The sequence below is a fragment of the Piliocolobus tephrosceles genome, chromosome 4 (assembly GCF_002776525.5).
Source record: "Piliocolobus tephrosceles isolate RC106 chromosome 4, ASM277652v3, whole genome shotgun sequence".
Classification (NCBI taxonomy): domain Eukaryota; kingdom Metazoa; phylum Chordata; class Mammalia; order Primates; family Cercopithecidae; genus Piliocolobus; species Piliocolobus tephrosceles.
The window spans coordinates 35,251,461-35,274,472 of NC_045437.1; the positions used below are offsets into that span (position 1 = coordinate 35,251,461).

Genomic DNA, 23,012 nt, shown 5'->3' on the forward strand with positions numbered 1-23,012 from the left:
GATATTCCCTGAAAATTGGTAGAGATGGGTATAATTATTTCCATTTTAAGAAAATAGAAACTGAGGCACAGAAAGTTTAAATGACTCACTCTAAAAACACATGGTTAGCCAATAAGCCAAGAGTGCATCCTGGCCCCCAAATCACAAGGCCAAAAATTTACAGGATTAGAGGACACACAAATTATCTTTATAATTCCTGTTATCCTTAAGATATTACCAACTTAAAGAGATAGAGAGTTCAGGTTCCTTTATAAACCAAATTTAAAATGCCCATAGGAAATGTGCACAAGTGCCTTCTCAAACCAAACCTATAGTCCTGACTATAGTTTATTTGTATAGGTATCTCTCTGTCTGCTCTTAATTAGATGATAAGCACCTTTAAGGCACAGTGTCTCCTTTAGCTTGCATAACCACTTAGGTGGTTTTCAAACCTGCCTGTACATTAGAATCACTTGACACCTGGCCTCACCCACAGGCATTCTGAGCTAATTGGTCTGGGATGAGACCAGGGGTAAGAAATCCTTGAAAGGATGATTCTAACAGAAAGCCAAATTTGAGATCAATGCTTTATATACCATAAGAACTCAGTACATGTTTGGTAAATTGAGTGGAATGTAAAGTTGATCCTGTGAGGTTTGAAAAGCATTGTCTGACATTTTACAGATGCTGTGGCTAATCTGGTGTCAAACTTAGAAATAAGTGATATGGAATAAATGTGCCTAAATATACTGCCTGTAAATTCACCATGGAGGCTAGTCCGTTTTGGTTCACATCCAAAGGCATAGGTCACAGGTCTAGGACTGGTGAGTTGACCTTCATTTTGGGAATGACAGAAGGGTTCCTAAAATAAACTAAGCCTTTAAAATAACTAATATATGAAAGCCCTAAAAATTTTGGAATGAGTTTGGGCGTGGTGGCTCATGCCTATAATTCCAGCACTTTGGGAGGCTGAGGCGGGTGGATCGCTTGAGCTCAGGAATTCAATGCCAGCCTGGGCAACATGGTGAAACCTCATCTCTACCAAAAACACAAAAAGCCAGGTGTGGTAGTGCGTGCCTGTGGTCCCAGCTACTCGGTAGGCTGAGGTGGGGGGATCCCTTGAGCCAGGGAGACAGAGGTTGCAGTGAGCCAAGATAATGCCCCTGCACTCCAGCCTGGGTGACAGAGCAAGACCCCATCTAAAAAAAAAAAAAAAAGAATTGGAATGAACTGGCTTAACGAGTTGGTTCTTTTATTAATCTAAATCCGTACATGGGTTTTAAAATCTCTGCAGCTTCTTTGGGATTCTTCATGTAACATGTATTCCTGAGACAAGCTAGGCACATTCAAGCTATCTCAGCCACTTTCCTGACTTGAGTGAAAGCTGGAAAAGGTATGAAGATGTGATTGACCAGATAAAACCATAGGCATGGTTTCCCACAGCTTTCACTTTTCTGTACAGTTTTCCACTGTAGATTACACTGTCTTAGAGATCAGAGTTCTGTGGGGACCAGAGAAGCAGTTACCTCATTGCAAGAGGATGCTGAGCATTAAATAAGGATGATGGTAATAACAGTGAGGGGTTTTCACTAGGCAAGTAGATTCTCTTAGGCAAGTAAAGCACTATGAATTTTCTCTGAAAGCTAGGGAAAGAAAAGTTATAATAATGCTTTTTGATGTAAGAGCTTGAAAGTAGGGTTGTGGTTAACTAATAAGAACAAATTGGTCGCTGGGCGCGATGGCTCACGCCTATAATCCCAGCAGTTTGGGAGGCTGAGGCGGGCAGATCATGAGGTCAGGAGATCGAGACCATCCTGGCTAAGATAGTGAAACCCCATCTCTACTAAAAATACAAAAAAATATATAATGTATATATTAGCCGGGTGATATATATATATTAGCCAGGCGTGGTGGCACCCGCGTGTATTCCCAATTACTCGGGAGGCTGAGGCAGGAGAATAGCTTGAACCCAGGAGGCGGAGGTTGCAGTTAGCAGAGATCGTACCACTGCACTCCAGCCTGGGTGACAGAGCGAGACTCTGTCTCAAAAAAAAAAAAAAAAAAAAAAAAAAAATTGGCAAATAATTTTAAATGCATCTTGTTGTAAAATGATGCAAACTATTAAAATATCATTACCAATTGAGCTTATCTAACGATTGCAGATAATTCTGGGATTTCCTTGGGTACTTCTGGCTTAACACAAGTCAAAGAACTATTTAATATTTCACATCAGTAATAATGTTATAATTATACAGTTCCCTTCCTCTGTGGGTTTCTATTATTTTAACAACTAGGACTTGCTTCCCAGGAGAATCTTTCCAGTTAAAGAAAGAAAATGTGCCGTTGAACTCAGGAGTTAAAAAGTATTATTCAATTTAATATTACTTTTAATTAATTTACCTTTAGAAATTTAAAGTGACAGCTCTGTATATAGTAATAGAAACATATACCAAAATCTTACCAAAACTCTTTCTACCATGTTTTCTCCAAAAACAAAATTGGAACTGCAGTTTTTAAAAGAACATTTATCTTCATTTGGTTGACATCTAAGAAAAAGGAATAAGCATTTACTATTTTAAATACATGGATAAAGCCATTTTAAACTTTGAAATAATCAGATAATTTAATAGATTTATGTAAATCAAATTTACTGCTCATTTTTGTTAGTTTGAATTTAATGAGAAATGAAGGAAAAATTCAAATAGTGGCATCCAGAGGTGATTGTCAAAATAGTTTCCAGCTATTACAGCACTGACAGAAACCAGTCCTGACTGCCTCATGGCCATCACTGCACTGGCGTGTGGTCAGCCAGGAGGGGTGCCCAACCCTTTTTGCTTTTCCAACAAACCCTGTCTAATACCTAATTTCCACTCTTCCCTTCCCCAAGTGGCTGATGCCTTTAGCAACCAGAGATCTCCAGGGCAAAAGCAAAACCCTATCTGTTATAATTGAGTGTGCATTGGCTTAAATTTTTTTTGCCTCCCAGAAATTTTTTTTAGTGTTAAAAGTGTTTTTCCTGATGAGAAACTTGAAGACAGGAAGCCCTCTCTTTGTAGACAGATGTGCTCAGCGTTCATCATTGCATCCCCCATGTGCACAGAAGGCACCTGCTACCGTACCTGGACAGAGCCAAGTCATGTGAGTCAGTTTATATCCACAGCTAGTTTTAATCTTTCAGATCAAACATTTATTCATCACTAGTAATACTAATACATACTAATAAATATGGCAGATTTATACTGCTTTCCTTGTTGTTTATCTAACCCATGCCAATAAAAAATGAATAATGCCAAAATAAAAGAAAAAAATGCCAGAGAGAGAGGAAGAGAGCCTAATCTACTAACCAGATAATTTATGCCCAACTAAATAAAAGTTTAGCCATACATTTTCAAAAATTCTCACCCAAGTGAGTGAAACAATGAAGACAATCCAGTATTAATATAATATTTAAGTATCAGAAAATTTTTAAAAATATTTTAAACTTGTGTTCCTATAAAATCTACTTTCAAATGGGAATCTTGGCAGTTTATCCATAGAAGGTCAGAAAATTATTTTCCATGATTGGTTATAATAATAAAAGAATGCAAGAATGAAAGGACAACGCTTCTGTTTTCTCATTATTAACTTACCCTACTGATGTTGCACCTAAAAAGTGCTGGTTAGTAGACAGCTGGACTGAAATTCTGGCACTTGATAAATTTTCACTTGACAAATAAGAATTTCCCTCAGAAATCTGAAAGTAAAGAAATCCATCAAAAAGTTTATAAGGACTACCTTACTATAGGACCATCAGACAAGGAAACAATAGTTATAGTTAAACATATTGAAAACTTACTATGTTTAAGTACTACCCTAAGCATATTGTGTACTATCTCATTTACTCCTTGCAACTCTATACACTTTGTACTTCTATTATCCACATTTTACAGGTGAGTAAACTGACACAAAGAACTTAAATAACTTGTCCAGGTCACTCACATACAATGGAGATCTGTCTAATACCAGAATATCATAATATTCAGAAATTCCACTATGTTTTGTTATTTTCGCCATTTTAGTCAAATTGGGTTAATTCTCATTTCTGGATTAGTAAAACTCACTTTCAGGACTATGTAATCCTTGGTAACACCCAAAAATGTCACCATCCTATTCACCCAATGTAAGAGAAAACCCCATCTCTTTATCTTAAAATTTTCAACTGGTAACTTACCAGTTACTTTGCCTTATGTACATATGTGTATGCACAATACCTGAATTAATATATAAATGTAAGAGTGAGGAAATTTAGAATTGGAAGGAACCCTATAAATTATCTGGTCTAGTATTTTCAGTGTATTGTGGACACCTTTCTTCCTCGACCAGGGATTTGCAAAGATGTTTCAGGTCGTTCGTGTCTTTTAAAGCCAGATGGGATATGTTTCCACTTAATTTTTTTATTTCAATCAATAAAAATAATTTTGAATACTTTTTCTTTTTTAACAAGAATTTGAGAACTGACAAATATATATCAAGAGAGCATGTGCATGTTTAGCAAAGATCGAAGTACATGCTCGTGACCTAGTCACTCAGATGATGTATCTCTCAGTCGAAATGGTAGCTTTCACTTCTATGTTGGTTATAATAGTTATTTAGGCATATATTGTTTAATCTATACATAGTAAGTAACCATTGATTAATGATAGGATGAAAATAATTTATCTGATTTTGATATACAAGTTAATAAGAAATATAAAGATAATGGTTCTACAAAATCCACCTAGAGATAGTTTTCACCGAATCTTAAATTACATTCATTTGGTCAAAATTCTTACATAGGATCTTATATACAGTGTGTCTCTGGATCTTCAAAGATCACTAAATGGAAAATTTAATGATGGGCATTAAATTTTCTGTTTAATGATGGGCATATGCAGTAGGGATTTTCAATAACTGGAAATAAGGTTTATTCACTAGACCTTCTAATTTTCTCAAAAATAAATATAAACAATAGCTTGAAATTTTCTCTTATGCTTGGATCATTTAGGAAAAAAATGGAAGAAATATATTAATAAATTTTATTTTAAAAATATGCAATGCAGTGTTTACAAAAATCCTGCAAGAAAGATTGATGTACTTTTGATGTCATAGCATGTAATTAAAATCTTGCTGTATATTTATAGTGCATGCCATTTTAAAATCAAATGCAATATAACTTTTTAGAAATTAGTCAACACATTATACTTCCTATTATATAATTTAAAACAAGTTAAACACCATGCATCACTCTTTTTTTTCTTTTCTTTTTTGAGATAGTCTGGCTCTGTCACCCAAACTGATACCATCTTGGTTCACTGCAACCTCTGCCTCCCGGGCTCAAGCTAGGACTACAGGCGCATGCCACCATGCCCAGCTAATTTTTGTATTTCTTGTAAAGACAGTGTTTTACTATGTTGCCCAGCCTTGTCTGGAACGTTTTAGCTCAAGAGATCCACTCATCTCGGCCTCCCGAAGTGCTAGGATTAAAAGCATGAGCCACCATGCCCGGCCATATCACTTCTTAAATAAAAGTAAGGAATTATGTAACTTGGTGATAATTATTACATTATATTTAAATGAAAACAGTAATAAACTTATCTAAAATTGAAGACATATTTTACTTAAAAATTACTTATATAGCATGCATAAATGATGAAATGATTTTTTAAGTTCATAATGGATCTCTCCAACTCATATCTTACAAAGTAAAGGGTTTAGAAATATAAAAATATTGGTAAATGCTGACCAAGTTCAAGTCCCTTACTTTGCTGATAAAAAAAGATGTTGAATGGGTGCTTTGTTTAGATAAACAAAGATAGTGGCAAAGGCAAGATTAGTACCAAGGTGGTGTTTTTTTTACACTTGCATGTTTCTGTCCTTATGTTCACTAAGGGAAAACAAAACAAAGCGAAACTATGTGACCAATCCTCAGTAGTTCAGCTGGAAACAAATGGCTAAGATGGAATAACTCTCAAATTCCAACCTGCCTATCTTGAGTCCTATTCCTCCTGTGTCTGCTTCTGCTGGAAGACAGGGATAGCACTACAGCAATTGAATATATCCCCAAACCCATATCTGCATGGCTTGTGTAAGTTACTATCTCTTTAGAAAGGCCTACAAAGAGTGATTCAGACACTACATAGTTGGAAGATAGAATTCTTATCTGTCTCTGGAGGCTTCCCAAACCCTTCCAATTACACTGTATAGGGAGTTCTCTGCTCCTGTTATACTGGAATATGGCTCTGAAGTGAACCCCTGGTATGACCTAAACTGGCGAAGATACACTGTGATGTTGACCAGCTGGCGATGTAGAGAAAATCCATATCTCTTTTTTGACTACTGAATATGGCCCCTGGCTACCTCATTGCTTTCCCTGTTCTCACATAGGGTCATTGCTGTGGCATAAGACCCCCAGATTTCTACTGCCCAGTAGTACTCAGCTTTATAACTTTAGAGAGACCATAGATTTGTGAGACTACAACTCTCCAATGTAAGAGTACAACTTTAAAAAGGTTACCAAGGGCTTTATGCTATCTAGCCCAGCAACAAAACAAAGCTCAGGCAACTCCTATTTCTGGATATGGAGGCCCCAAACAACCTAGAAAAGGAAGGATGAAGGATTGAGGTCAGTCCTGTTATCCTGGGCTTTCTCACCTTATTATTTGTTTTTTCTTTAATCTTGCAGGATTCCAGTGCCTTGTGTCCAAATGTTTTTCTTACTTTTGCACAACTTTGAGCTTGAGGTAGCTGCAAAATAGCAGGTCTAATAACATGTTTAGAATGTTTCACAGGACCTTAAAAGAATAGAATTAAAAGATAAATATATTTTTAGTGCAATATTCCTTTACTGCCTGTTTTTAACTAATATAATTCTTATTTTCTAAAGTCATGTTTAAATTAGGGACTAGTGTTAATTAATCAAAGTCAAAATAAGCATTGAATTCCCCAGCACTCACACCCTGCCTGGCTTTTGCCCAGTAACTATTCATTTTGATCATGAAACCTGGCTTACTTGCATTATTTCTTCATGTTTTGTCTCTCTGACCTAACTCCATGCCCCTGACACATACACATATAGGGAGATGAAAATATAGATGGTAAAATATACAATTTCTGAGGTTCTCGAAATAGAAGCTACATACCTTGTTCAGCACTCTTTATATCAACATTACTTTGCACAAGAGTTGATATCATAAAAACATTGTTTTTCCTCACTGTAAGAAAAAATATTTTAAAAATTTTAAATACAGAAGAGTGTCAGATTTTACACTATTTGGGGCTTAACAACCCCGTTCTGAGTTTACCAGCAGATGGCGCAATTGGCACTAACAGAGTACTCGGTAGTGCTCCCTGGAGCGCTGGCTCTGCTAAAAATGGGATTGCCGGCCAGGCGTGGTGGCTCACATCTGTAATCCTAGCACTTTGGGAGGCCAAGGCGGGTGGATCACCTGAGGTCAGGAGTTTGAGACCAGCCTGGCCAACATGGCAAAACCCAGTCTCTACTAAAAATACAAAAAAAATTAGCCAGGCGTGGTGGCAAGTGCCTGTAATCCCAGCTACTCGTGAGGCTGAGGAAAGAGAATCACTGGAAACCAGGTGGTGGAGGTTGCAGTGAGCAAAAATCGTACTCCAGCCTGCGTGATGGGAGTGAGACTCCATCTCAAAGGAAAAAAACGGTGGGGGGTGGATTGCCAGATGCGTCTGGCTACATAGTTCTGTTTACTTTCAGAAATCGAAGTGAAAATTAGGTGACTAGAGAAAAGGCAGCCTTTTTTAGATCTTTAAATAGTGTACTGTCAGAAATTCTACAGACTATAAAATCTGAATTGGTAATGAACTCTTCGGCATTAATATATAGCTCTTATAGAATATTATAAAACTGTTACCAAAGTTTGCCCACACTTCCTGACTTTTTAATGAGTATACCTGAAGAAAGAAGTAAAGATGACAAATGTGCTAGGTTATTTTTCTACAAGCATGTTGGTGGGGTAAGACTGTGGTGATGGCTCCAAGTATAGAATTTCTATACAATTCAAAGGGATCTCCTTTTGACTGCAAATTGCAGAAACAGCAACCTTTGGCATTTAATTTTTTTTTTTTTTTTTTTTTTTTTTTGAGACGGAGTCTCGCTCTGTCGCCCAGGCTGGAGTGCAGTGGCCTGATCTCAGCTCACTGCAAGCTCCGCCTCCCGGGTGTACGCCATTCTCCTGCCTCAGCCTCCTGAGTAGCTGGGACTACAGGCGCCCGCCACCTCGCCCAGCTAGTTTTTTGTATTTTTTAGTAAGACGGGGTTTCACTGTGTTAGCCAGGATGGTCTCGATCTCCTGACCTCGTGATCCGCCCGTCTCAGCCTCCCAAAGTGCTGGGATTACAGGCTTGAGCCACCGCGCCCGGCCTGGCATTTAATTAATGAAGATGAGAAAAGAATAATTGCTTCTTCAAAGTATTCTTTAAGGAGTTATAACATAAACGTTGGGGTAGAATCCCTTCTTTACTTCAGAGTTCAATTTAATGTTTTTTATTATCTTTATTACTGAACATCACCAAAAAATGAGCCATATTTTTCTCCTGCTGAACACCACTAACATTCTGCACAAGATAAAACAGAGTGATGCTTTCTTTTTGTGTGAGTGTCCAATAAAAAATGAATTAAAGCAGGTGCATAGCTAACTTAAATCCATTCCTTTGTTTTATGTGTAAATACCATAAAACAGAGTACCTTTGCCTCTGGGATTAGGATTTCTATTTCTCTCTCTCTCTCTCTCTTTTTTTTTTTTTTTTTTCTTTGAGATAGAGTCTCCCTCTGTCATCCAGGCTGGAGTGCAGTGGTGTGACCTTGGCTCATTGCAACCTCTGCCTCCTGGGTTCAAGCAATTCTCTTGCCTCAATCCCCCAAGTAGCTGGAACTACAGGCATGCAACACCATGCCCGGCTAATTTTTGTATTTTTAGTAGAGACCAGGTTTTGCCATGTTTGCCAGGCTGGTTTCGAACTCCTGGCCTGCAGCGATCTGCCTGCCTTGGCCTGTCAAAGTGCTGATATTATAGACATGAGCCACCACACCCGGCCAGGATCTCTATTTATCTTAATGTCTGAGCTTGTCAGGTTAGAAGGGTTAGAGACACTAAAAAGTGTCTCTTCTGCATCTGAAAGATACATGACTTGCTCAGTCATGCCTGCAGTTATTACTAAGAATGTAGATTTATTCATTGAAAAACTCTGTAGTTCAGGCCGGGCGCAGGTGACTCAGGCCTGTAATCCCAGCACTTTGGGAGGCCGAGGTAGGCGGATCACGAGGTCAAGAAACCGAAACCATCCTGGCCAAAATGGTGAAACCCCATCTCTACTAAAAATACAAAAATTAGCTGGGCATGGTGACGTGCGCCTGTAGTCCCAACTACTCAGGAGGCTGAGGCAGGAGAATTGCTTGAACCCGGGAGGCGGAGGTTGAAGTGAGCCGAGACCGTGCCATTGCACTCCAGCCTGGGTGACAGAGCCAGACTCTGTCTCAAAAAAAAAAAAAGAAAAAGGAAAAAAGAAAAAACTCTGTAGTTCCTGGGTAGAGGGGGATCAATTCAAGTGAAGTGAGTAGTTTGTACTTTTTCTTTCTTAGTGGCAAACTTAACATGGAAAAGGCAATTGATTGTTTAATAGAAATAAAAACATGAGAATAGAGATCATTTTAACGTGGAGAAAATGCCAACCATTTCAACTATTTTATTATGATAAAATAGTTTTACTAAGCAAAACATTATAAATTTCAAGTAAAGAGGAGTAATGTTTTAATTAATGGAAATTTTAATGGATTTATATGCTAAACTTAAAATATGAATTTAAAGCATAATTGCATGTTTTAAATACTATACATTATAAACTATGTAGATGAACAATAAGAAGTAAAATAATGCAAATTGTTTTTACTTTTATAGGGCTGCCTTAAATAAAATAATGCTGTTATAAATGTGAAATCCTAAAAAAAATTAAGTTCAAACTTTCTACCCAAGGTAAAAACATATACTCAGAATTTGTGAAGTTAGAATTCATAAGGTATTTTTCAATGCATACTTTGCTAAGGCCTCTATTTGATCTATTTCTAAGGTGTCAGCATCTTATGATAGCTAAGAAAGAAAAGTCATCATTAATAAGAATGATTTTGAAAGGTCAGAGTGTCAGGCTTGAAGTTCTAGAAACTCTTTATTACCTGACCCAGAATGGAGGAAGGTTGGGAGGTTAGTGATGGATGAAAATCTCATTTGCTTCTGAGACAAGGTTGACACTAAAAGCAGATTGCAAACTAAAGTCACTTAGAAAGTGGGTTTTTTGTTTTGTTTTCATTTGGAGTTTTGCTGTTTTGGAAAAATTTCTGTATCACTAATTTAGAAAAGTATTTTTATTAATGTAAATAAGGAGTACATCTGATGATGATAAATTAATTTCCATTCAATTCCATTCAACAGTAAATATAATATTTATTCTATGGTCACCATATGTAAGACACTATCAACCATGAAGATGACCTCAAGGAACTCACAGTGGAGGGGAAATATATACATAGATGCTGTATTACAAGGCGGAAGACATGGAGCTCATTATAAAAGGAATCACTGGAGTGCTTTCAGCATAGAAGAGAAGCAAACTAAGTTACTGATTTACTCGGAACACAGTGTATGATAAAATTATTTTCAAAGGATAGGCATCCATTTATTTAAATAGGTGGTTGCTTTCTTTTTTTTTTTTTTTTTTTTTAGAGGGAGTCTCATGCTGTCACCCCACCTGGAGTGCCGTGGCACAATCTCGGCTCACTGCAACCTCCACCTCCCAGGTTCAAGAGATTCTCCTGCCTCAACTTCCCAAGTGGCTGGGACTACAGGCACCTGCCACCATGCCCAGCTAATTTTTTTTGTATTTTTAGTAGAGACAGGGTTTCACTGTGTTGGCCAGGCTGGTCTGAAACTCCTGACCTCGTGATCTGCCCACCTCGGCCTCCAAAAGTGCTGGGATTGCACATGTGAGCCACCGCACCCAGCCAATGGTTACTTTAAAAATGGCCTTTTCCCCTACTTACAAAGCTAATACGTGCTCAATGCAGAAACTTTGGGAATATAGCAAAATATAAAGGCATGGGGGACAGGGAGGAGACCAAATCACCTGCAAGTCCTCTACTTAAGATAACCACTGCTATCATTGTGGCATATGTTCTTTTGGTATTTTTTCCAATGCTGATAAATGGAATGTTTAAATACTGATTCACTGTACCATTATATAGCTTGTGGTTTTCACATAACAATATATTACAAACACTATTCAGTTGGTAAGCTTTTAACATTACTCTTTTGAAAAGTTTCTCAGTAATTTTGCATTCAGAATAAATATAACAGTGAATAGTCAATAGTCAAGGCTATACATACCTCCCTGGGACTGAGAATCTGTAATATGAAAAGTAAAAGATGAAGACCGTACACGCTTTCTTGAAAAACCATTACATTCTGCAAGAAAAGCAATGGGAAGACTAAAATTACTTGCAATAACAAAGTATCCTCAACTCATGATAGGGTAGGATAAACAGAATTTTCTTTTGTCTACACAGATCATCATATGATAACACATTAACCCTTGAATCACTATTTTAAATATTGGGGTTAATAGGTTGCTGATTGATTATAAACCTATAGGCATATCATGTTAGTATGAAACAATTAGAAATGACTGGTGTCAGCAATAATTTGTATATGCATTTTGAGGTCTACAGAGAATGTTTTTGATAGGCTGAGGGGCAGGGAGTGGAGCACAGTGAATTTTAGTCACTAACATCAGTGTTCTCAGGGACTTATATATCATCTTTCAAAACAAAAGTGAATCTACTGGCATATTTTAAAAAAGAAAAAACATTAACTTTCACACAGTCTGTGCCACATGCCAAAATACTTGTGTCTGCTAATTTGGTTTGTATGAAGATTGATTTTGGAATACAGGATGAAAATCATTACCTGGTTCTGCTGCTTCATACAGGGTGTCTTCTGCAGGTCTCTGAAAGGAAACAAAACCACTGAGGAAAGCTGAGTATTTGTATTATGTTGTAGGAGAGCCTTTGTATTATGTTGGTGCAAAAGTTACTGCAGTTTTGGCAATTAAAAGTAATGGCAAAAATCACAATTAGTTTTGCACCAACCTAGTACATCAGATTTCCACCCTGCCACTTTACAGAATTCTCAGAAGCCAGGGCTAATTAAATTAGCCTGGCCAGGACAAAGCAGTTCACCTTCATTTGTTAGGCACATAGTCAAGAAAAACTGAAAGTCTAGTCCAGTAGTTTTGTAGTTCAATGACTGCAGATTCACTTGTGAAAGTTCGTTTAAAAATGTAGATTTTGAGGTACCTATTCTCAAGATTCTGAAGTGGTTGTTCTTGGGTGGGGCCCAGGAATTTGTTTTTTAAACAAGGGCTTGGAGGTTGAGTGTTTCTTTCGTTTAGCGTTTTTGTGGGTAGTAGGTTAAATTACCTGCATGGGTAAGAATGAATACCAAGAAATAAGGTAAAGTGAGAATCTAGTGGGGCTTTTTGTTTGTTTAGAGATGAGGTCTTGTTCTGTCACCCAGGCTTCAGTTGTCAGCAGTGCAATCGTAGCTCACTGCAACCTCTAACTCCTAGGCTCAAGCTATCCTCTAGTCTCAGGCTCCCAAGTAGCTAGGACTTACTACAGGCACATGCCACCATGCCTGACTAATTTCTTTTTATTGTTTTGTAGAGATGGGGTATTGCTTTATTGATCAGGCTGGCCTCAAACCACAGGCTTCAAACAGTCCTCCCACCGTGACCTAGCAATGTGCAGGGATAACAGGCGCAAGCCATCACGCCCAGCAACTAATCTTACTGTTGGTCTTACAAAACGGATGATTTTAGTATGATGCCAAAAAAGCAGGCAGAGTTCAAAAGGTCCCTTTAAAATCAAATATCATAGTTTAGAATTTATTTTTTTACCCGGTTTTAGGCTAGGTCAGTGGTGAGGACTCATATGAGGAGCTATAGCCCTCCTAATCTCTTTCAGCTCCTCCCCTTTTCAAGTTACTCCAAATAAAGATATTACTATAATGAAACAGTATGTTATTCATAGCTCCAAGACAAGGCCTCTGGCTTCCCATTCCAGCCAAACTGATGTTTGTAAATCCTGACTATATCAATAATCTGGAGGCACTACTCCGCTAGTAAAGAACAGCGTAAACCTAAGCAGCAGTGATATCTTTCAGGATAACTAGCTTCCTGAAATACAGTTATCTTTGTCAAAGTAAAATTAAACAAAGAAGTAGACAATCTTACCTTAAAAGTATGTTCTCCCTTTTCAAAAACAAATATTGGTTGAGCAATGACAGATTTTTCTGTGAAAAAAAAAAAAAAAACAGGCAATAAAATCAAAGCATACTTTGACATTTCTTACACCATCTAAAAATATTTGAAGACTTTTTTTGTTTTTTGTTTTCTCTGCATTTGGGTAAAAGCTAAGCTACTTTATGTGGATACTATAAATTGCACATTTATAAATAATTTAACAGTTAATTACAGAAATAAATACTTGGGGGAAATGATAGCAGTATGTTTCCATAAATAGGTAATCCCATTAAAAGAACATGCTTTAAGTGTTTAAGGAAAGCAAAATATAATTATGTACCTTTAGAATCTCATCAGGGCATGGTGATTAACACCATTACTTTAAGAATAAAAAGTTTCAATGAGTGAAAAATCTAATCTAGAAGTAGTACTTCCACTTAGGTTAGATGTGGAGGTATAAATGATATGCATGCATTGCATTACAACCTTAAAATATCCAGAAATAATTCATATTTCCTTCACTAGAGTAGTCATACACCAAACTTTATTTTTGATATTTAGATAAAAAATTAGTCTTACACAGTGTTATAAAGTAGGTAAAGTTTGTCTTCAACCTTGCCAGCCTTATTAATATTTTGTATTTTCTTATTTTAGATAAGACAATAGAAATTCATTCTAGGGTATGCATAAGTGTTAACACCTTTAAATATGAATGCTTCAGAATTTTTAAGAAATATTATGTGGCAGTTAAGAGCTTGGACTCTGGAGTTAGTTTAGATAAGCATGTGTTCAAATATGAGTTCTATCACTAATTGACTAAATACTTTGGGAAACAATGTATCTTTACCTTACTTTCTTCATCTGAAAAAAAAAATTGAGATTATAGCAGTACTTACCTCATAGAGTTTATGTGAAGATTAAATAAGACTTTTAGATTTAAATTTTAACAAAACCAAACAAAAAAAGCCTTAAAGAAAGGATATCTGGCATTCCAACAATCCCCATTCTCAAACTCATAGCTATCATTGCTAAGTGATGACAACACATTCTGGGTGAGACCAAGTAGGACCTCACAACTTTTCTCATTATAGCAACCATTAGCAGTGTATTGTCTTGGCATGCACTGAGGTAATTTGCCATCCCTGAGCTGAATAAATAAAGCTCTAGCTGACAAATTTCAAGAAACTACCAGACATATACAATGTTTAAATGCCAGAAAGGGATTCCCCATTTCATCACAATCTTTTAAGAGTGTCATAAAGTCTTCAAACACCCTTTGTGAATCTCCTAGAGCCATGTGAACTTGGATACCTCTTCCCAGTCCAGTGAAATAAACTGTTTAGTGGGTTTTTTTTGTTTTTGTTTTTGTTTTTGTTTTTTTGTGAGATGGAGTCTTGCTCTTGTTGCCCAGACTGGAGTGTAATGGCTAATGGCACAATCTTGGCTCACTACAACCTCCACTTCCTGGATTGAAGCAGTTCTCCTGCCTCAGCCTCCTGAGTAGCTGGGATTACAGGCATGTGTCACTACACCTAGCTAATTTTTTGTATTTTTAGTAGAGATGAGGTTTCACTATGTTGGCCACACTGGGCTCGACCTTCTGACCTCAGGTGATCCGCCCGCCTCAGCCTCCCAAAGTGCTGGGATTACAGGCGTGAGCCACCGCGCCCGGCCTTGTTTAGTTTTTTTATGCAAGCACTTACCATGCTGTCTTCACTTGGAGCCAAGTGATCCCCAGCAGAAAATCTTCACTAATATATTGGCATTGCCATTCATATGAAACTATAATGCAATTCTTTGTTGTTTTTCAAAATGAGCTCCTTTTCCAGAAATTACATTAGATTTAAGCAGTGAGATTTGCAGAGATTTTGAAAAGAAATAGTTTTTATGAATGTGTAGTGGAGTATTTATGAATTAGAATAATAAATGGGGCTCTTCCAAACTGGGCTTAGGACAATCATCCCTAAACAGCATGACTTGACCTGAGCCTACACAAATAATATATTGACTTTCCCTCTATCAAAACATACAGCTAAAAACGTGCAAAAGTGATCTTCAATGGCAGCATTAAAGAGGAAGTCACAAAGCGTACTTGCAGCTTGGTGGGCATATGGCAAAGTAAAAAGGCCACTTTTGTCCATTAATTCAACATATATTTATTGTGCATCTTTTTTATGCAAGCACTGTGCTGGAAGCTAGGGACACGTGGTCTAACTGAAGGTGCGTTAGTGGCAGCACAGTCACCTTCCCTTGACACTGCCCAGAACTTGGTTAGCAAAGAGATAACCTTCATACTTCTTCCCCCTAGGTTCTCTCCCCTTCTCCCAAACAATTCTCTTAGCTCCAAAGACTGAGTCAAAAGTAAGCATTTGTCAAGCCATTGGGTCTACAGCAGATTTGTTTACCTAACCCAGCAGGAAAATCTGAAAATAAAAACAGGGTCCTTAAAATTATATATTTAAAATGTAGCCTTTTTTCCTTTCTACTATAGTCATTAATCCTTTTATTCAACAAATATGTATTGAGAAATGACTGTGTACAAGACATTTTGCATGGTATTGTGGATGTTAAATTAAGTTTAGCCTAAAGCTACCTCCTTATAAATTCTGCCTAAAGATTTCTTTGTTCGTAGTGAACTGGATGTGTAAACAGACTGGAACCTACTCCTCTACCAATCGCTGAGTTTTGGCCAATCACAGGAGGCCAACTCTTCAAATGAAGCAAAGCAAAAACCAGCTGTAACCAATCCAGCTGTTTCTGTACCTCACTTCCATTTTCTGCAGGTCACTTTCCTTTTTCTGTTTCCTTTTTCTGACCACATGGCAGCACTGGAGTCTCTCTCAACCCATTATAGTTTGGGGGCTGCCTGATTCGCAAATTGTTCTTTGCTCAATTAAACTCTAATAAATTTAATTTGTCTAAACTTTCTCCTTTAACATGGATAAAGCAGTAAAGAAAACAGATGTAGTCCCTGCCTTTTATAGAGCTTACACTGAGGAGGAGAAACAGAACTGAGTAATTAATTACACAATTATTGAAGTTCAACCGGGGTAAGCATTATAAAAGGGAAGTACCAGGCTCTCAACAAGTAACCAACAAGAGAATCTTAGTTTTTGGGGGTCAGGGTAAGGTTTCCAGGAGAGGTGATGTTTAGGCAGACTTGTAGGATGAGTAGAAGTTATCCAGGCAAACACTGAAGAAGGACATTCCAAGCAGAGGGAAAAGCAAGAGGAAAGTCTCTGAGGAAGGCTGGAGCTTGCCACATTTCAATAATGAAAGGAACCAGTGTAGCTGATACCCTAAGAAAACAGTGGGCAAGGGTTACAAAACAGGACTGGAGATGAGGCTGGAGCTTTGCAAGGCCGTGTAGGTTCTGCCAGGGAGTTCTGTTTTTATTCCAAGAAAAATGGGATGTCAAAGAGGGATTTTAAGCGGGGGAGTGATTTGCTCTGATAGGAATTTTTTCTTTTAAAGATCACCCCTCCTGCGGTGATGAAAGGGTATTGGGGGGAAGGGACTAAGGGAGAGGAAATGAGGAATCTAAGAGGCTAGTCTAAGTTCTAGAAAAGAGCTGATGAGGCTGCTCTTTTCTTTCTTTAAAATCGTGCATCCATGACTTTCTTTTTAAAGAGAAATCGAATAATTTAAAGTTTAAAATACAGTCTTCTGTGGCAATGAAAGAAAATGAGGGGTTTAGAAAGAAATACTTTAAAACGTAAAGGTTAATTTTGCTATTTTGCTTGTTTTGAGATTCATGTAGCATTTAATGAATCTCAATATTCAGTGTTGTTTTTTTCTGAAATACTTCATTAAGAGAAGACATTCATTCACCTCACAAATATTGTATTGAGTACCTGTTACAAGAAAGAACACGAAGTACTATCTATTAATCTCAGTTCACTTGTAATTCTGCTCCACAAGGAGGGTACATTGTGGGTCAAGTGCTTTTATCCATCACCTGGTCTAAATTAATTATTTTAATCATTCTGTGGATTAAATATGGTTTCTGCCACTTACAGATGAAGAAATTAAGGCTTGGTTTAGTGCCTCGCTAAATACATACCATTAGTAAGTGGCAACACCTTTAATTAAATCTAGGCCTCCTGCCTCCAAAACCATTGATTTAACTTCAATGCATCGTACTGATGTATTATCCTATATGGCTCTACTGGCACAAATTAGTCCCAAATGTATGATATGTGACATAATCCAGCACTATGCTAAGGAAAAATCAGTATGAAACAACAGGACTTTCAGCTTTGTCAAAGTTGATTGACCATACACGTGAACTTCAACTCCCTGATTAAATCAGAAATCACAAAATAATAAGGCTTTTTTTGTGTCAGGGAGGAAGAGGAAGCCACCACAAATACAAGGAAAAATGAAGATAAATAATAGCAACAAAAGTTTGGAAGCTGGGAGGCAGAAGGATAAGTGGTAACTGACTTTGCAGCCTAGTGGAGCCTAAACATAAAAATAAAGAAATAGTGTGATATGTGGAGATATGTAGGTTAATGCTGAAAGAAACAATGGTGAGAGTTGGATATGGTTGTCTCTGGGGATCAAGAAAAGGGAGAGCAAAGGAGGGGACAAGGATGAGTCTCCTGTTTTTCCAGAAAAGCCTCATAAAACCATTTGATTCCTTAAATCACATGAATATGTGTAACTTTGAAAATATAAAAACTAAAGTCTTCAGACTCCCAGAAGTAGAAGACAAGCCCCATACTGCTTGCCAAAAATAGACTTCTTATTGAAGTATACTGCCCAGCAAGCATGCAGTATCTTGCTTCTTGAACGTAACTGTTCTTCACATTAAAATATGTGGAAATAAAGATGTGTGTAAGATGGAGTCACTGAGTTCAGAAAGCAATCAAAACTTCCACAGAATAACTGAAGATCTGCTTTTTATGATGCCATCTAAACTTTTGAAAGACATTTGCTTTAGTCCTTGGCCTTCACCTTTACTCAAAACACTCATCTGAGTCTGTAGACAGGAATTCACTAGGAAGAAAATCCAGTACAGTGGTCCCTGTTATCTGTGGCTTCAGCTACACATGGTCAACAGCAGTTCAGACATTTTGAGAGAACATTCACATAACACTACAGTAGATTGTTAAAATTGTCCTAGACTATCATTCTTAATCTCTTGCTGTGCTTAATTTGAAAATTAAATTGTATCATAGGTATGTATAGGGGAAAAAAAGATTCAACTGAATACTATGCATATATTTAATAGCTTTGTCCTCCAGGATTTTAAAGTATTACACTATCACAGTCAATGTTTACAATAAACTTTATTTTTCTATTTTAATATGTACTATATACCCGCCCAATTTTGGTTGGGTTATAAGGTGTCCCTACCTTTTATTTCCATATCTTTAAATGACACCTGGTCTCTGACAAATAAACGTATTTCAACTGGGAAAGTAACTGGAGGATTTTGTTGCTGGATCCTCTCAGAGGTGGGGATTTGAAAGGATCTACTGAGTCAAAAGAAAATGTCAAGATAGAGTAAGCTGCTGAGAATGGAGTACCTTTGGTTCCATTGTACTCCAGTGGGCATGGGGGACAGGTAGTTCCCAGAGATCCCCAAGTTTCTGCTACACAGCTTCCCCAACCTAGATTTCAGTACACCTCTTATTTCCACTTGGCAGTGTAGTAGAGGTGGAAACCTATCAGGGAAATTCAGCCCCCGATATTTCAGGTAGTTTGTTTTCTATTTCCCTAAGTGTCAGCTGGTCTGAGAAATAAAGGGAAAGAGTACAAAAGAGAGAAATTTTAAAGCTGGGTGTCTGAGGGAGACATCACATGTCGGCAGGTTCTGTGATGCTCCCTGAGCCGTAAAACCAGCAAGTTTTTATTAGCAATTGTCAAAAGGGAGGGAATGTATGAATAGGGTGTGGGTCACAGAGATCACATGCTTCAAGGGTGACGAAAGATCACAAGGCAGAAGGTGAGGGCGAGATCACAAGGTCAGGGAGAAACTAGAATCATTAATAAACTTCCATGTCCAGCTGTGCATGCATTGTCATTGATAAACAAGGTTCAAGAGCAGAGAACCAGTCTGACTAGAATTTGCCAGGCTGGCATTTCCTAATCCTAGCAAACCTGGGGGCACTGAAGGAGACTAAGGCGTGTTTCATCCCTATTTACATCTGCATAAGGCAGACACCCCCAGAGCGGCCATTCAGAGGCCTCTTCTGGGAATGCATTATTTTCCCCAGGTGATATTTATCTTACCCGTTTTTGGTAATAAGAGAAATACGGCTCTGTTCTGCCCAGCCCACAGACTGTCAGACTTTAAAGTTATCTCCCTTGTTCCCTGAAAATCACTGTTATCCTGTTCTTAAGGTGCCCAGATTTCATATTGTTCAAATGCACATGCTCTACAACAATTTGTGCAGTTAACACAATCATCACAGGGTCCTGAGGTGACATTCATCCTCAGCTTATGAAGATGACAGGATTAAGAGATTAAAGTAAAGACAGTCATAGGAAATCACAAGAGTATGGATTGATGAAGTGATAAGTGTCCATGAAATCTTCACAATTTATGTTCTTCTGCCATGGCTTCAGCCAGTCCCTCCATTCGGGGTCCCTGACTTCCTGCAATAGAAACCAAGTTCTCCATGCTGGATAGAACCAGGCTACTCTAGCCAGGGCTAAAAAAGGTTGTGTAAACAATCTTGGCAGGAAAGAAAGTGGCAACAAACCCCTGCAGAGGGGCAGGCACTGCCAAATAGTCCAGCTCTAATTGCTACCAGGACTGGAATTATCCACTTGAACTGTAGCCCTGGCAGTCCCTGCGTTTTCTTCTCCCTTTCTTCCTGGACCTTTCCACATGTCTCTTCCACATCCTCTTCTCTAGTTTCTGCTCCTTGTGCACTGTCTCACCCCAGTCTCCAGTACTTTCCTTATGTCCCTGTCTTCTCGTGATTCTTCACCGTGTCTGGTTCTCTGGCTTGTCAAAGCATGGATTTTAGAGCTTGGAAGTTAGATGGTCCTAGAGCTGTGTTTTTAAATAAAGGACTTGAGCCTCAGCTTTTTCATCTCTCTCTCTCTCTCTCTCTCTATATATATATATATATATGTGTGTGTGTGTGTGTGTGTATATACATATGAGCTATTATGAAGATTTAAGCAGTATATGCATGCGAGAACACCTACAACTTCTTCTCTAACCTTTTGAAACAAAGCAGAGTATCTATCTGTGTCTGTCTATTCATCCATCCTCCATGTATGCACACATCTCTCCATATATTCAGATGTAGACATCTGTCTATCCACTCATATATAAACATGTAGTAATATGTCAGGATACAGGCTGCATAGGAGACACTGAATAAAAGTTAGATTCACTTCTCTCCTGCTCTGCTGTCCTATGTGATATGCACTCACTATATTAGTCTGTTCTCATGCTATAGATAAAGACACACCCAAGACTGAATAATTTGTAAAGAAATGGACTCACAGTTCCACGTGGCTGGGGAGGCCTCACAATCATGGTGGAAGGTGAGAAGCACGTCTTACATGCAGGCAGACAAGAGAGAATTGAGAGCCAAGCGAATGGGGTTTCCCTTTATAAAACCACCAGATCTCATGAGACTTATTCACCACCACAAGAACAGCTCACAAAGGAAACTGTCCCCATGATTCAATAATTTCCCACTGGGAACAACACGTGGGATTTATGGGAGCTACAATTCAAGAGGAGATTTGGGTAGGGACACAGCCAAACCATATACTCTGTTAGCTCTGGGGGAAATGCCTCATTCTTCCCCAAAAGTCTTTCTTTTTCTTTTCACTCGTTACCTTATGCCTACCCCTAGCTTGCTTCTTATTTCTCTCCTATCTTTTTTATTCTTTTTATTTTTTGATATCAGGAAGTTTCCAAATTCAGATGTGGCCCATAAATAGTCTTAGAGATCCTTGCTCCTCCAAGTGTGGTCCAGATTAACCAGCAGCATTGACAGGGAGCTCATTAGAAATGCAGAATCTCAATCTCCACCCCTACCCTACTAAGTCAGAAGCTACATTTTATAAGATCCCCAGGTGATTTGTAGACACGCTAATATTGATAAGCAGTCCTCCAGAGCACATTCAGATTTCTGTCAACTGAGATCAAATTTAGGAAAATGGCAGTAAAGATTCCTGGACTACTCTAGTAGTCACTAGTTAGAGTAGTGACTACTAACTAGTAATGACTAAACCTGTGGGATCTTCTGAGTATGCTCACAATTAATGTGAAAATAATTACTATCCAAACCATATACTATAATTACTACAATTCAATGTAAGGTGAAGTCAAGGGCTACCCTAAGTACTTGCAAAGAAGTCTCTGTGGTAAAGGATGTTGAAATATCAATATTGATATTGATATTAAAATTAGCCATTCGGATATTCTGCTTGAAGCAATTAATGATTTCTTCTCACATGCAAAAGTTCGCTTTCTGTTTTAATGATATGCCTAAGATCTAACTTCTTTACAAGGACAAATTTTTTTGGAAAATGTCGCTGGTTGAGATTATTGAATATTGATTAAATGTTCATTGCTGCAAAGCAAAAATTTAAGCTGGAAGCATAAACTACATCAAAATCATTTGCCATAGCTCTAAAATTCCTCAAGAAGAATTTGAAACATCTGAAGTTTCAAATGTAAAAACTGACATTATCTGTAGAAAAAAAATAGACAAATCATAGCAGGTGATCTCAATCTCTATATGGAACCCAAGGAAGAGGAGATACAGAAAGTCTGAATCACAATCTTGATTTTTTAAAAAAGAACAAACGAGAAACCAAACCTATATTGAAGTCTTTTAGGATAGTTTACAGAAGGGGCAAATTGTAGCCCCAGAAGAAGAAGGAACCTGTGCCAATTCACAAAGGAACCACAAGCATGAGACATTCTGTACTTGTTTCTACTTATTTCTAGCCATATGTGGGGGAAATCTGTAAAAAAAAATTTTGAAATAAACAATAAGCTACTAAAAGATTAAAAATTCTGTCTTTACAGAAGGAGGTGGTAGGGCCACAGCCTGACATTATTAGCTGTAATGGGACACTCTGGTTCTTTTCATGAGAACCAATTTGAAGGTAAAATAACCAGGCCTCTGGGGAAAATAGAGGCAATTTATACAGAAAGTTTCCAGACTGATTCACAAAGCACTAAGTCAACTGGAGACACAAGATGAATGGATCCTGCTGAAATGATTGCAGCCCTGATCATACCTGTTGAAGATGTAACCAATTTTGTGTTCAGATCTTTATACCAGACGTATATGAAGTAAAAGAGTAGGAACCCTTACCCCTTTTGATCTAACTGCAGTTTTAACTGTACTTGTTCTTAACTGCTTTAAAGTTTTTATCAGAAATGAAGTTATAAACTGCCAACTCAAAAAATAAATAAATAAATAAACTGCCAACTCTAGGAAATCTAGCATTTCTTAGTTTATATTCATTTATGACAAACACACACTAGAGAAAGAAGAATCAACATGTAAAAAAAATAAGGAAAGTTATTCCTCTTTTCTCATCAATACCAAGCTGGTAAAGAAAGCAATTATTTTCAGAATGGAAATCATTTCACAAGAAGAAATTGGAGAAGATGAGAAAACTCTCTGACAATATGACCGATTACAACCATTATTACCCAGAGCTTTGTCTAATCCATCTCATTTTCTGAACACATCTGATTC

General features: G+C 37.7%; 1 protein-coding gene and 1 long non-coding RNA gene across 6 annotated transcripts in view; one reads left to right on the forward strand and one right to left on the reverse strand.

Moving 5' to 3' along the window:
- The window catches only part of RANBP3L (RAN binding protein 3 like), a 50,426-nt gene that overhangs the window by 9,265 nt on the left and 18,149 nt on the right, over positions 1–23,012 (reverse strand). The window contains exons 2-9 of one of the 5 annotated variants that reach the window (XM_023216507.2): positions 13,309–13,367; positions 11,982–12,021; positions 11,403–11,420; positions 10,196–10,270; positions 7,137–7,208; positions 6,649–6,788; positions 3,609–3,712; positions 2,441–2,525 (exon numbers count right to left, since the gene is read on the reverse strand). In XM_023216507.2, the coding sequence (XP_023072275.2) occupies positions 2,441–2,525; positions 3,609–3,712; positions 6,649–6,788; positions 7,137–7,208; positions 10,196–10,270; positions 11,403–11,420; positions 11,982–12,021; positions 13,309–13,367 (593 nt within the window). Of the gene's footprint in view, positions 1–2,440; positions 2,526–3,608; positions 3,713–6,648; positions 6,789–7,136; positions 7,209–10,195; positions 10,271–11,402; positions 11,481–11,981; positions 12,022–13,308; positions 13,368–23,012 lie in introns of all 5 variants that reach the window. The other 4 variants (XM_023216505.3, XM_023216511.2, XM_023216508.3 and 1 more) reach the window with 4 other exon arrangements.
- The window catches only part of LOC111545521, a 102,208-nt gene that overhangs the window by 1,821 nt on the left and 77,375 nt on the right, over positions 1–23,012 (forward strand). The window lies entirely within an intron of this gene.